General features: G+C 38.2%; 1 protein-coding gene across 6 annotated transcripts in view; it reads right to left on the reverse strand.

The window, feature by feature from the left end:
• Positions 1-11,626, reverse strand: part of flt1 (fms related receptor tyrosine kinase 1) — a 31,817-nt gene extending 20,191 nt beyond the window's left edge. For 4 of the 6 annotated variants that reach the window (XM_036217392.1, XM_024280301.2, XM_036217391.1 and 1 more), the window contains exons 1-6: positions 11,350-11,626; positions 9,425-9,515; positions 8,344-8,549; positions 6,035-6,159; positions 322-493; positions 102-238 (exon numbers count right to left, since the gene is read on the reverse strand). In XM_036217392.1, the coding sequence (XP_036073285.1) occupies positions 102-238; positions 322-493; positions 6,035-6,159; positions 8,344-8,549; positions 9,425-9,515; positions 11,350-11,407 (789 nt within the window). In that variant the 5' untranslated portion in view covers positions 11,408-11,626. The remainder of the gene's footprint in view (positions 1-101; positions 239-321; positions 494-6,034; positions 6,160-8,343; positions 8,550-9,424; positions 9,516-11,349) is intronic. The other 2 variants (XM_036217394.1, XM_036217393.1) reach the window with 1 other exon arrangement.
• Positions 11,627-13,843: the final 2,217 nt, after the last annotated feature.

Raw genomic sequence — 13,843 nt, forward strand, 5'->3', positions numbered from 1 at the left:
AGAAAATTCTAATAAAATCAATAATTTTCTAAACAAATTACTCATAAACCAGCTCTATAATCTAAAATAAAACATCACCACCTCTCTAAACTACTGCTCACCTTCCCAGGATAGCTCCAGGTGATGTTGACTCTGGTGTTCAGCTCTGCCGTTGCGGTGCAGTTCAACACCAGCCTCTCGCCCTTCAGGGCTCGGACTACATCTGTGCTGTTCAGGTTCACCTTCGTGATGTTGCTCACTACCATGAGGATAAAGAGAGACAAAAATGAATAAAAGTTTGTTTAATGCTGATTTATCGTTCACATAAAGCAGCACTCTCACCTGTTCTGTGCACGAAGTAACTCTGCGACTGGTGTCTGACCCCGTCGACGGTGGCCTGACAGTAGAAGAGGCCGACGTCGTAGTAGGTGGGAGCTCGGATGGTGAATCCTTGTCTGCTGTTCCAAATGATGTTCCTCTGGTCTGCGCTGTAACTCTTGCTGAGGTACTGAGACTGCGGGGGAAGCGAGATGCTGATGAGCACGAGGGATGTGACATTTAATCATACCAGGAAGACATGACGAGAATATGGAACAACTGGGTCACACTTCCAGAGAGGGAAAGGGACTATCCCCACAAGCGCAGGAGGAGACCAGAGCATGTGAGTAACTGAGTAATAGTCTTAACCCTTTAACTCCCTGCTCAACCGAATGGTAAGGCCCATTTAGAAAACATGGTTTTAAAAATATTGATTGTGTATTAGTCCCCAACGTACTGATGAATTAAAGGAACATCCAAAAAAAAAAATAGAAGTAAAAAATGTTTTTTCCTAAAACTTGAAGAAAAATACATGTTTTTCCTAGTTACTAATTGGTGCTCACCAGATAGTAACCAGAAAAAAAATATTTTTGCTTCAATTTTTAGAAAATACTTTTTTTTCCACTTAATATCTGGTACGCACCAGAACATTATTAATTCTAAAAATTTAAGTTAAAAAGAAAAAAAAGTTTGGTTAGTAACTAGTGCACACCAGATAGTAACTTTTACAGATCCCTATCTATTTTTAGAATAAATAAATACATTTCAAGTCATTTTTTTCAAACTTCAATGTCCCTTTAGAAGGAATAAGCAGGAAAAAAAACTTTTTTAATTATTTTTTTTCTTTTTTGAGTAGTTAAAGGGTTAAAATTATTGTGTCTCCCATTTTATTTGAAATTTGAATGGACAAAAATTAAAGAGGGAAGGCTTTTCTGATTGCAAAGTTGGTAGTTTTACATTAAGTTGATAACATTTTTTAATTCTGAAATGAATAAGCATCCTGTAGTTGCCAAAAAATGTTAAATTCATGACTTATTGTTGCTCATTTTAAACAAAAAATTAAAAAGGTGCTACAATAAAAGAATAAAGATAAAAATTGTCCAAAAATTCTTTGAAATTCAATATATGAGATCAGAAGTTGGATGTTTATGTCATGTTTTATAACCTGTTATGTACTCTTCTGGCATCGAGGATATGTTTTTGTGTGACGCCCTCTCTCCAGGGAGCAGACGGATCCTCCGTCCACAACACCATGTCCCCACTGTAAACTGACTGACACCTCCCTCCCACGTCACCCTTCTCAGGTGACGCCTCTGACCTCTTCCTCCTCCTCACTCTGCTCTGTGAAGTTGATGCTTTCCGCTACTTCCTCCTTCGCATCTCAGTGACGTCCTGTCTGAGCGTCCTCTGTGCCCCGTTCAGCCCAACCATCTATTCCCGCTGTCATTCAGAAATCCGAGGTAGAGATGGAGGCGATTGAGTGACGGAGGGGTGGAGCAACGAAATCAGGATACATGAAACGTGACTCGAGTCCAGCTCTTTGCATCCTGTTACTGCAGGATATAGACATTTGGACAGGAACCTGCGATAAACCTCGTCATTCCAGACCTCACTTTCACGGCTCGTGCGAGAGAGCAGAGCCTCCTGTGTATTGTTCCATCTGAGAAAGGTCACAGTGGAGACCCAAGGAGAGAGCAAAGTCCTTCCAGGAAGAAAACACTCCAGTGATTGACAGCGAATCGACTCCTGGCCAAGCGGATGGGAAGAGGAGTGAGATGAAGGAAGAGGGGAGTTATTTTTAGAGTAATTACCTTAGCAGTGTCAGGCATTTGTAAGGCAGTGTGTGTTTGTGTGTCCGGCCTGTCGAGTTCCTAAACATTTTTCTTATTTGTTTATGGCAGCCATGACTCTCTGGACACTCTGTTCCAGATCAAAATATCACAACGATTATTAAATCAAATAATGCTGTGAAGGCATCAGTCACAATGTCTTCAAACTCTTGATTTTTTTCGTTAATTGTAGTTGGTCAAATGCACAAAATGAAAAAATATAAGACATTTTTCAACTATAATGGATGTATTTTGTTTCAAAATGAACTAACAACTTTAGTCTCCTTGACATACAACAATATAACACAAACTTAATTTTATAATTTAGTCACTAAAGTTGAAATTTAGATGCAATAAAATGAAAATTGCTAAGCTTGATTGTCTGGATTAATTATTTTGGAGTTATCTTCTCTTAAAAATGGTCTTCATTGACTTAAATTCACTTTTAATTCGGTGCAATGCATTTTCTTAAAGTCAGACGTGGCTTTCAGCTTGGCAAATAAATTCCATAAACAACTAATAACAAGTTGTTGGTTTATTTCCTTATTTCAGGCAAATAGTTGCAGTGACAACAGATTTTTAACTGTTTTTAATCATGCTCAACAATTGAGAAATTACTAAAAGAGACTGGAGTTTCATCACTGGAGCTTTGCTCATCTCTTATTAATCTCTTTAAAAAAATCCCTCTTTTTTGAGAATGAATTTTAAGATTTTCTGAGTGACAATCAAAAGCAAAATTTTAGCATACGGTACTTTGATTTTTCATCACAATAGAACACAAAAGGGCGAATTCTACTAAAGGTCTGCATGCACAAAATATGTGCTTACTGGACAGAATATATGAAAACATGGTGGTCCTGATTTAATAACTGGGTTGTATATATTTAGCCATGTACACAAGCGTTTAAGAAATTGCTAAATGCAGGTTCTTGAAAGGTGAGTATAGTCTATGGTGTTCACACTTAGGCTCTGTCCAAATTCCTTCACTAATCACTATATAATGCAGTTTTTAGTGCTGTCTGAATCTATAATTACAAAATTGAGTGCTCTAGTAATTTCCTAGAATTCTCAGTGAAAAACCAGTGTGCATCTCTGCTCACTAGAGTTGGGAACATGGATCACAATGCATTGTGTTTAAACAATTTTTGTGAAAAAGAAATGTATTGAGATGTAATATTTAAAAAAAAAATCACAATTTTATCATCAGAACACAATGAATTCATACATGTTCATTGTGAAATGCTTATATTGTTTAGGTTTTCACTTTGTGAAATAGGTGACATCATACTAGCTGGTTAAAAAATAAAAAAAGGAGTGAGCATGCTGTCTGAATTGCTTTTAAAAATCCAGGGCATAAATAGTCCTTCACTACAATTTTTTTTAGTAGTTAGGGATTGAGAAGGATGGCGAGCAGGAAGGAGCTCTTTTTTTTTTTTTTTTTTTACTTTTTCTACTGTTTACTAGTGCATGTCAGCCACCTACAGTTGAAAAAGACTTGGCACGAAATATCAAATCTCCTCTTGAAGCCTTTCTACACCCATGATAAGCAAGGAGCACCTTCTCATGTCTGCTCCACAGTCAACCTCAAACTGTATTTGGGTATTTCTGAGTAATGGAGATTTTAAAGCTCATTTGTTGGATTTTTGGCACATGCATGCTATACTGCTGGATTTGCACAGATGGACACATTTAATGCTCTAGCTTAGCATGTTATGATTCATAAATTACAGTCTTAAATCAATTTAATTTTTATTTTATTGCTCTAAACTAGTAACGTTATAATAACACAAGGTTTGGGAAGGGCGCAACTGCTAGATAATTAACCCTTGATAATTTAGCTAATCTTTACGTTTAGTCCAAATAACAAATATTTTTGAAATAGCAAAATCAAGAAACTTGATGAAAAGGGAAGGCTTCAGAGCTGCTCAACATCAGCAAGTTGTCATTTAACGTAACTAACATCCTGATGTGTCGAGCTAACAATTGTTTTGTCTCAAGAGTTTTGTTCATAAGTATTTGCAAGATTTTTAATTATTGAATTATTTTCCTTAACAACTTGAATATAGGAAAGTAGAATCAACTATTATTATTTTGTTATTACTTTTGGATTTTTTTTCCATAAAGAAATCTCAGCTGTTTATGGGAGAAAACCTTATTTACATGTATTTATATCTTTGTAACTGTAGTTTAATAGCATGCAGCTAAGGATTTTAAAAGAGAAAAACGACATTAAAAAATAAGAAAAAATAACATTACTCGTAATATATAATCATTAATATTGATAAAAATAAGTTAAATAGGCGTTTCAACTACTATTGGTTTGTCTTTTTTGTTTATTTTTGCAGTTTTTGTACTTTATTGACGTTCAAAGGAAATTTAAAAAGTTTTATCCATAATTTTATTAAGTTTTTTAATCAAATCAATACTTTTATTAGTGCAAAATGGCGTTTTGTACATGTACTTATCTGTCTGCAGGGTATTAAATGTGCAGTGCTATCCTTTGCATTCTTGTATGTGTAGTATTTTATAAAACAATACTGAAAGAGCTAAAGTCCTTTTATGAGGGAATAATCTCACTGTTTTATTTTTGGAGCATTTTTTATGATATGAAACTTTATCTAAGTTACATATATCAAAATGACCACCATGTAATCGATAGAGCTTTTACCTTTTCTAAATTTTTTACTCTGTTTAGTTCTATTATTCTCAAGTCGTGTTTTGTTTTGGTCATATTTGTGTCAGGTTGACCTAAATCAAACGTGCTCCTATTACTCCTATTAAGACTCTACTTTAAGTCCCTTTCAAAACCTACATTTGATCAAATATAATGTTAATCCTCTTAAAACAAGTATTTTTGTTTTAGGCAAATACTTCATAGATGTTTAAGGGCAGTTTTGCCAATAATAAATTAAATTTATCTGGTCAAAAAGTTTAATAGAAATCCCCTAAATAAAATATTTTTGATTTATAAAGCAAATAAAACGTTGATAGTTGGTTCGGTTGAATCCATAAATGTCGTGTTTTAAAATTTTGACAGTTTGGTGTAGTAATCTACTAATTTTTATGCTTTAATTGCGATTTAATGTTTTTGTTTTACCAAAGATATTTCTGTACCATTACTTTGAATTATCTCCATGTGATGAAGAAACTCTTCAGAAACATTTCTGAGAAACATAAACGTTTCACATCATGAGACATAAGTAAGTGGGAAACATGAGAATAAACCTTAATTTATTAAATTTCTGAGATAATTTAGATTTTTTTTTTTTAGAGTTTACTAACAAGTTTCGTAACACAAACAGGCTTTGATCAGCAGCTTCCTCCGTCAGTTGGACCAGCTGTAAAAAGCATTAAGTGGAGAAAGTTGGCAGCTATGACTCCTACTACAGGAGGTGGTGTGGGGGGTGAGATACGGAACGTGATGGTGGCCGGGGGCCAACGGGCCACTCTGAAATGTGACCAGAAAAACGTGACCTGCTCGTTTAATCAAAGGTAAAAAAACGGGCCCCAAAATGAAAAACACACAACAGAAACGCAAACCGGCTAAATGCTTTCGGCCTCACTCAGCACTCCAGCGCCAACACTCACAAACACATCCGCACACACTTTCACACATATCCGCAAAAGGACACAAACAAATGGACACACACGACAGCGCCATGGCTGCCAAGTCCAGAACAATGCGGTGAACGATCTGGACCGGGAGAAGCTACTGGACTGGGCTCGGTGTGTGCGTGCATGTGCAGGATTAAATGGAAACGCTTGGAGGGGAAAGTGATGATGTTCACAGAGCTGAGTGCTGTGATTGAGCAGAGGAAGACAAAGCGTGGCGTGAGGCTGTAGACGCACTCTGCACTGAGGAATACTGAAGTGTTGGTTGATGAAGGATGTTGACTTCCTGTACTGACCTTGACCAAAGTGGTGGTGATGTTGGGATCGGTGACCCGGCAGGGGATGACCAGAGGCTCCTTCACCTTCATGTACAGCACATTGAGGCTCTTACTGGCGCGTTCCACAAACGGCTGCCGACTGTCTGAAACCCAAAAACTCTGGTCAGGGACGCAAATAAAAGTGAAAAGAGACTCACGTGAGATAAATAAAACGAAAAAAATCTGAAGTGCAGCATGCATAATAATCTTTACAACCGTTCAAACCACTATTACTTCAATAGAAGGTCACACAGGTCATTCTGACCTAATCTTCCATTATGTTTAGGTCACTTTCCTGTCAAGTGATTCCTTTTTTACCCCAAAATATCAATTAAAAAGGAGAAATTTTGAAATATTATTCCCTTATTAGTTTGCAAAAATAATCATCTTAAAAAAGAGAGAGGAAATTAACCTGTTTACATTATAAATTTGATTTATTTTGTCCCTTCTGGGCTTCTGTAGAAAATTACTTAGCAAGTTAGGGTTATGCTGCACTACATTTGTGCACAGAGGCCAAAATTTTGAGGTTAAAGTTGGAAAATTGTACTTTAGAGTCCAGAAGATGGACTTTCCCACCTGAAAATATCAACTAATTTGACCTAAAATAGAAAAACAAACTTTTTATTTGTTAATTTAAGATTAAGAAGGGCATTAATACACATAAAGCCGCTGTTTGTTCTATCGACGGATGCCTTGATGTGCTGTTGAATGTAGTTAGGGGTAGTTGCAAACAATTTGAATTAGTTCTCTAATTTCTCAGGTAACATGAATCAAAAATTGATTTGGTTTGACCCTTCAGGGCTTCTGTAGAACAAATATGCTACAAGGTGTTCTTATGGCGTTTTGCATTTGTTCTCAGAGGTTAAAATTTAGAGATTAAAGTTCAAAATGTGTGCAGTAGAGTCCAAATGTTGCAAAAAATCTTTATGAATCTCCTTTTTCTAATTGCTCAGATGACATGAGTCAAAGTGTGACATCCTCCCTAGTTCAGAAAACGACAACATTTTGATTTTTTTTGTTAGAGGCATGAACCAAAAGTCGATTATTTAGCTTCATTTTTGTTATATTTTAGCAACTTCTTTGATGGAAGTCCAATCAGATATTCCACATGGAAGATCATGGATCCATTCCTGATTAAAATTAGCAAGTTCCATCCTCCAGATTAAAACTAGTAGTTCTATGAAATAACTGGACGCTGCAAACGGACAGCAGGAGCTTTTATGTTGATGCTACAAAAAGCATCCTTCATGATTTTACAATGTCCCCAAAACAAAAAGTCACACAAAAACCTCTGAGTTACTATAAACAAAAACAAACCGGCTGAATACCTATTCAGCACATGACTGCAGGCAGTCAACAACAAACACACAGATTGTTTGGAGGCAATCAAACGGCCGCTCCGCGTCGTCTCCCTTCAGTCCCACTGCTGGAATAGTTCTGTGCCATTCAAAGATGTGGGTGTTGTTCGTGTATTGTTTGGGACCATAGGGTGTTATTCAAGGAAAGCAAATCTCTGAACCTTTGAACAAAAGTACCCCAAGGACTAGTACACTGAAGGCTTCCTCCTCTTGCTTTGATTTCTAATAGAAGACTCAACATCTGAACGGAGCTGCAGGCCAAGTCTGATGCTTTATGGACACAGTGACCTGAGCGATTGATGACCCCCCAGGGTCCATTTTGCCAAACAGTAGCATGCCCCGTGACCCTGGCCTGCTGCCTGGCTCCATGGACCGTTCTAGCTGTGGAGCATCACTTTCCAGGTCAGAGAGGACAGACACTGCGCCTCCTTCTGTCTCTGGAGCTGCTAGCCTTCAGCTTCTCACATCTGCACACACCTTGTAGAGACACATCCCCTCCTAGTACGCCCCCCCTCAAAAGTTCTTCCCCTCCTCCCCCAAGCACAGGATGCTTCAAGCGAGGCTGAGGCGAGTAGATAAGGCTGATGGCATGGGAAACTCTGCCCGGACCTGAGCCTTTCAGCAGCTGGGCTATTCCTGGCCTCAAGATAGCACGTAAACGAAAGTTAGAAAGGATTTATATTTAGATGAGAAGGAGGTGGACTTGGGATGAGAGGACAGGGAGGGGAGGAGCAGGGTGAAACTGTGCCAAAGTCATTTAGAAGGATGTGTTGTTAGGACAAACAGCGCTTCGATATAATCGGCTCTCTGGCATTGGTCTGTATTTAGCACCCACCGCATCCTGTTTGACCTGAGAGGATAAACAAAAGCACGGAGGGGTGAAGGAGTGAGGCTAAATCACCGCGAGGCATGTGGAGTCAGGGGTCTTACCTGCAACATAAACGTAGACGGACGCCTGTTTTTCTGTCCTGTGTTTGTACCGGCAGCGGAACAGGCCGGTGTGTTTGGCTTGAATCTTGCTGACTCGCACACTGCTGCAGTAGTGCTGCATTGTCCTCCCACAACGAGATTCATCCAGGTCCACCTCATCTCGGATCAGGCTTGCTGGGAACGCCCAGGACAGCTCCCACCGGCCCCTGGCCAACAGTGACAAGTCATCTGAACATTGTTCACTAATTATTGAATTAGAATACTTCAAGCAAAAGCAATCAAGATATTCAGCTTTTATTTATATTCTAAGAAATGATTCTGAAGGAATCTCCTTTAGATAAGAGTGCTAAAAGAGAAATTATGTTTGTTCCAATGTTGAACCTTTATTATATCTAGTTATCTGCGTTTCTGTTTGGTGCAGTGTGATTCGCATGTTGTTTTTCTTTCCCACTTCCCTCTGAGGAGAGATTTCAGATTCCTGTTGGATCTGCTGTGCTCCTGTTCTTGGCCGTCTCTGACGTAATCTCGCATCTCAGAGTGGGAGAGATTCCAGGTGGATCATCTGTGCTCCTGTTCTTGGTCGTGGACCACGCCTCTGGCTCATCTTGGCGTTGGACCTCACCCCTACATGTCCTCCAATCCTATCTGGCTGAACTCTACTCAAATGTGTAGTTCTAAAGTTAGATAAGCTAATTCTTCTTTAATAGTCCTGGTAAATCGCCTGTCTGTCCGTGGAGAGGATCCCTCCTTCATGTAGGTATTCCTGAGGTTTCTTCTTTTTTCCTGAATCAGGTTTTTTAGGATTTTTTCCGAGGATTACCAGTTTTATTTAGTCTGTTTAACTATCTTATATTTTATGACATACCTTCTGCTTCTGTAAAATCACCGATATGAAGCCCTGTGAGGCAATTCTTTTGTGATATTGGGCCATGTAAATACAATCAAGTTGAATTGATGATAACTTCTCCACTCTTTTGGTTTGGCATGGATCTGGAGCAGGGTGGGTGCCTCTGACCAGTCCTGCCTAAACCTTTTTGGCTCAAACTTGACCCTCTTAGCTTTGGAAGTTCCTCAAACTGACCTGCAATTGAGCAGCAGCGTCTTGTCAGCTTCCAGAACCATCTGTCGAGATCTTACATCCAAGTGAGGAACGCTGAACTTTCCTGTTTGATCTGCAGGGGAAGGAGAAAGATGGGGATGCGGGAATTAGACAAACATCTAAACAGTTTACTCCTAGTATCTCAAAACCTTCTTGTTGGAATGCCTTCTTTTTTCAAATAAGCACTCCTTTTTCTCCACTTCATCGATGAAGGATTCATGGGAGATAAAGGCACTTCTCTGTCCACCCTTCCTTCCTCCCAGCAGCAGAGAAAACATCACTTAGGTAACTTTGTCCTTCACTCTGACAGCCGTTCACATGATACACGACCATCAGTTCAAACGGCAGCCGTCCTACTGCTCTGCAGGCTCTTAAATCAGCAGTGAAGCACTTAGTGAACTGTCACTTGTCATCATCATTGTTCCCAGTGGATGCCCCATTGAGCAGGTCCAGCGTTACACACAGTTAGCACTTCCTACTCAGTTTCCTCAGATTTTTCAGTGAGCGTGAGAAGCCAAAAAATGTGTACAACTGTGTATAATTTTTAAATAACCTCTTAAATGAGCATCCTGTTCTGTTCCTAATGGTGAGGTTTTCTGTTTTTGTTCTTTATAGTTGTTGGAAATCTCGCAGGAGCTGCAATAACTTCATTTCTATAGTTAATAAAGAAAAAAGAGGAATACAATCAAATCGTTTTAGGAAAATTATTAAATGTGAAAAAATAGGCGCAAAGTTATGCAAAAACCGTGAAATCCTAGCACAGATCTGACATTCCACTTCAAGTAAATGATTACTGGCATGTGGCCTCCTTTGGTTACTGGACATATTGGTAAGATCTCTCATAAAGAAACTAAAAGCAAACACCTAACAACTCAAAAACGTGTACATGAGAAGACTTAGCAGGTAACTAAATTTTTTTTTTCAGAAAAAGATGTAGGATTTACAGCAATTCTTAAAATCTTATACTAAAATAAATAAATTTAAAATGTATTAAATCAAACCTTTGAACGCAATCATTTTAAAAGCATGCAGTCTTGATAAATTAAAATAAACTAAAAGATCCTCTGACAGAAATGCAACTATTACATTTTTATTGGAATTTGCAGACTAAAACTGCACTTGCTTATGGCATTTAGGTATTAAAATTATGAAACCTGAAAAAAACTAAATAAAACTACTTTTTTTAATGCTAACTGAAAATGTGTGTAACTGTATTTGATATAATCTGTAATTTTTATATAAAAATGATTTCTAAAGTAAATAAGATTTAAGTTACTTAAGTTACTGACACTTTGGTTACCAGTTAACTTTAAAATTACTGTGAGGGTCCATGATTGTGCTTAAGAAAGGAAAAAGACTCCCGTTTTATCTGGATTTTTGGCGCGCGTAAAAACACCATGGATTGCGCTGCTTTTTCACCTCCACTCAAATGAACCCCGGTTCCTCCTGCTCTGCGGATATTTTCCTCCGTTGGTCGTGATCCATCATTCCTCTAGATCAGGACAGTCATTTAACAAACTCATCAGAGTCAGGAAACAACGCCCTTCGTGCGTCCATTCAACCGGTGCCAAACGCGCCAGGAGCCGATGCGTAAATGTCCGCGTTATCCAAACAGGCGCCCCCTTGGATGGCGCTTATCTTTCCCATGCGCACAGTGGCTAAATTGGGCTTAAAAGCCTCAGGCACACGCCACATCAACAACTTGAGTGGCTGATAATCGCAGAGCCACACAACAGAAGTGCGCACTTAGTTTTCTTTCTTTGTTGCTGCTTGATAAGAGCGCCGCTTTGATAAAAAGTTCTGCGCAAAACAAGTAGTCTTGAAATTTGCATCTTAAATAAAGAACTTTTAAAGCCACAATATATAAAAGTATACTGTATTCAGTAAAAATAATACTTTAAACTCACCTTTTCCAAAAACACTGTACAATCCACAAAGAAAACACAGGGAAATAGAATTCATCATTCTGGAGGCTCCGGCAGCGAGAGGCTGTCAAACAAAACTCATTAAAGAAATCTTATTCCTGCTGCTGAGTTTCTAACTCCGCTACAGAATCAGCGCTGCCAACAGCTGCGCCACGCTGCTGGATCAGGTGATGGAAACGGCGGATTTGGTGCGGGTGGCTCCAGATCACGAAACAGCACGCAACTCCTCAACTCCACGGCACTTGTTTCCTTTGGCTTACAACTGTTGCACAAATTTATACCGTTCCCACAGAGCGGCCACCGGATGGTGGGTTTTCGTGACGTGACCGTCACACCCACCGTGCGTAAAAGCGTTTCCGAACTCCTCATGCGGCTGTCACCTGATAATGAGAACTTAATGAGACGCTGTTATGCAATTAATACGATCATTTATAATAAAGATGGAAAAAAAGAGAATTGTTTTCACACTAGAGCTACAGCTTGTACGGTTAAAATGAACCTGAGAGGAGTGCGCACTGGCAGCTGCGCGCAGTTTTTGCATATGGAGAGGGCACGGGATAAGGGGCACGTAGGCACAGAAACAAACGTGCAGTGTGAGGCATTTATCCCAGATTGGTGGAGAAGTGTACCACTTTGTAAAAACTCACCTGAGGTGGTCAGCCAGTATAAGAAAAAACAGTTTTTATTATTTATAGTTGCTTATAAAAGAAAATCAACAGAAACACGCAATTTTTGAAAAAAAAAAAAAAAAAAAAAAACAGGTGAAAGTTGCAGTGATATTGTTGTATTTAAAATAAAAACAAATGACACCAATGATGGATTCCGTTAGGCGCATCAGATTCTGTCATATGCTAATAGACAATGGCCACTGGGTGGAGATGTGAGCTGAGAAAACTCACTAATAAACCAGGTCTTCATAGAGAGTAAAAAATCTGGTGTGATATCAACTTGCACACAAAATGAACTGCAAAAAATAAACTAACTTTTCTTTTCATAAAGTCATTTGTTCAATAATTAAAGGTTGTACAAAAGCCAGCAAACACAAAGGAAAACCAGTAGCAATAATTCACTGAAATGAAAAAGGTGAATATGGATTACTGACAAAAGATGGATAAACTTGACACTTTTTCAACCTAAAGTACTTGTATCTGATAACAATAATGACCAAATATGAGAAAATCCACACATTTAAAGTTTTTATTATATGTCAAGAGTTTTGTTATGTAAGTTTTGAACAATTGCACTAAAGGTTAGTTCTCCTTCTCATCTGAGGGCCTGCAGGTGCTGTTTTCTTCTTACAGTCTGGTCACTAAAATACCTGGTTTTAATAGTTCAAGTGGGCATTTTTTAAGTAAAACTGTACTTCATTATTTTTTATTTTCCCTGTTAAAAATAAAAAGAGAATATTTGAGGAAAAAGGTCGGAGTATCATCATTATTCTCATGTGATGAAGGAAAACAGAAATGTTTGATCTCTGTTGGACAAACACACACAATAATATTTTTGATGCAAATCTTAAAAATAGTTTAAGCTTATGTGAAAACTGAAAAAAGCAATAAACACCAGAGCACAGACGAGTCCTGGTCTCCTTTATAAAGGTTTGGTGTTGCTTTTGTCTTTTTTTGGGGTGATTTTTGTGCAAAATCCACACTTTTAGTCTTCTAAAGACCCACTCTGAGGAAAATAGTGTTTTTGTTTGTTTAATTGTGACATTATTCCCATGATGGAGAACATATTTAAAGAAAATTAAGATTCAACACCTTTTGAGTATTTCTTTATTCAAATTATTGTGACTCAGAAGTAGACATAAATGGCGGATGAAACTTGTAGTGGTGACGTAAATTGGCGAGCCACAAGCTCCCTGCTCCGCTTCATTCTGATACATCCTCTTGTAGACAAATAGATCCACTTTGTCTTTGTTTTTTCTCGTCGGAGCTGGCATCTGGCTCAAAGCTATAGGGCTGGATAGTTTCGACAGTTTTGTTGCACCTGTAATGTTAGGTTGGAGTTTTAAAGGGGCTGTAAGCTAGTGGGAGAGAGTGACACAGATGGATGATGGGAAGTGGGGCATGTGCTTACTCTGCCCCAACAGTCTATCAAACTCCTGCCGCTCTGCAGAAACTACAACCCAATAAAACACTTTTTTTTGTTCATTTTGGCTAAAAATAGTCAAATCATAATTAAAATTTCAAAAGCTTTCTGGGAGTTAACTTTTTTGAAAGTTTTCTTTTGTTTGTTGGAGAAATTCTGGCTGTAAAAACACATTTGCCAACATCAAGACAACTAATATACAGTTAATAATAGATTGATGGCTAAAGACTAATATAAAATATTAATGTTTCCATCTGTATATGTCTGTATGGTTGACACAGTGTTTTTAATTAGTTGATTTTACTTTTTTGTGAATTCCGCATAATGTTATGCATTCATGCACAGTAAAACTTCACATTAAAAAATGGTCTTTCCCACACGATCA

Source organism: Oryzias melastigma, linkage group LG20 (genome assembly GCF_002922805.2).
Source record: "Oryzias melastigma strain HK-1 linkage group LG20, ASM292280v2, whole genome shotgun sequence".
NCBI lineage: Eukaryota > Metazoa > Chordata > Actinopteri > Beloniformes > Adrianichthyidae > Oryzias > Oryzias melastigma.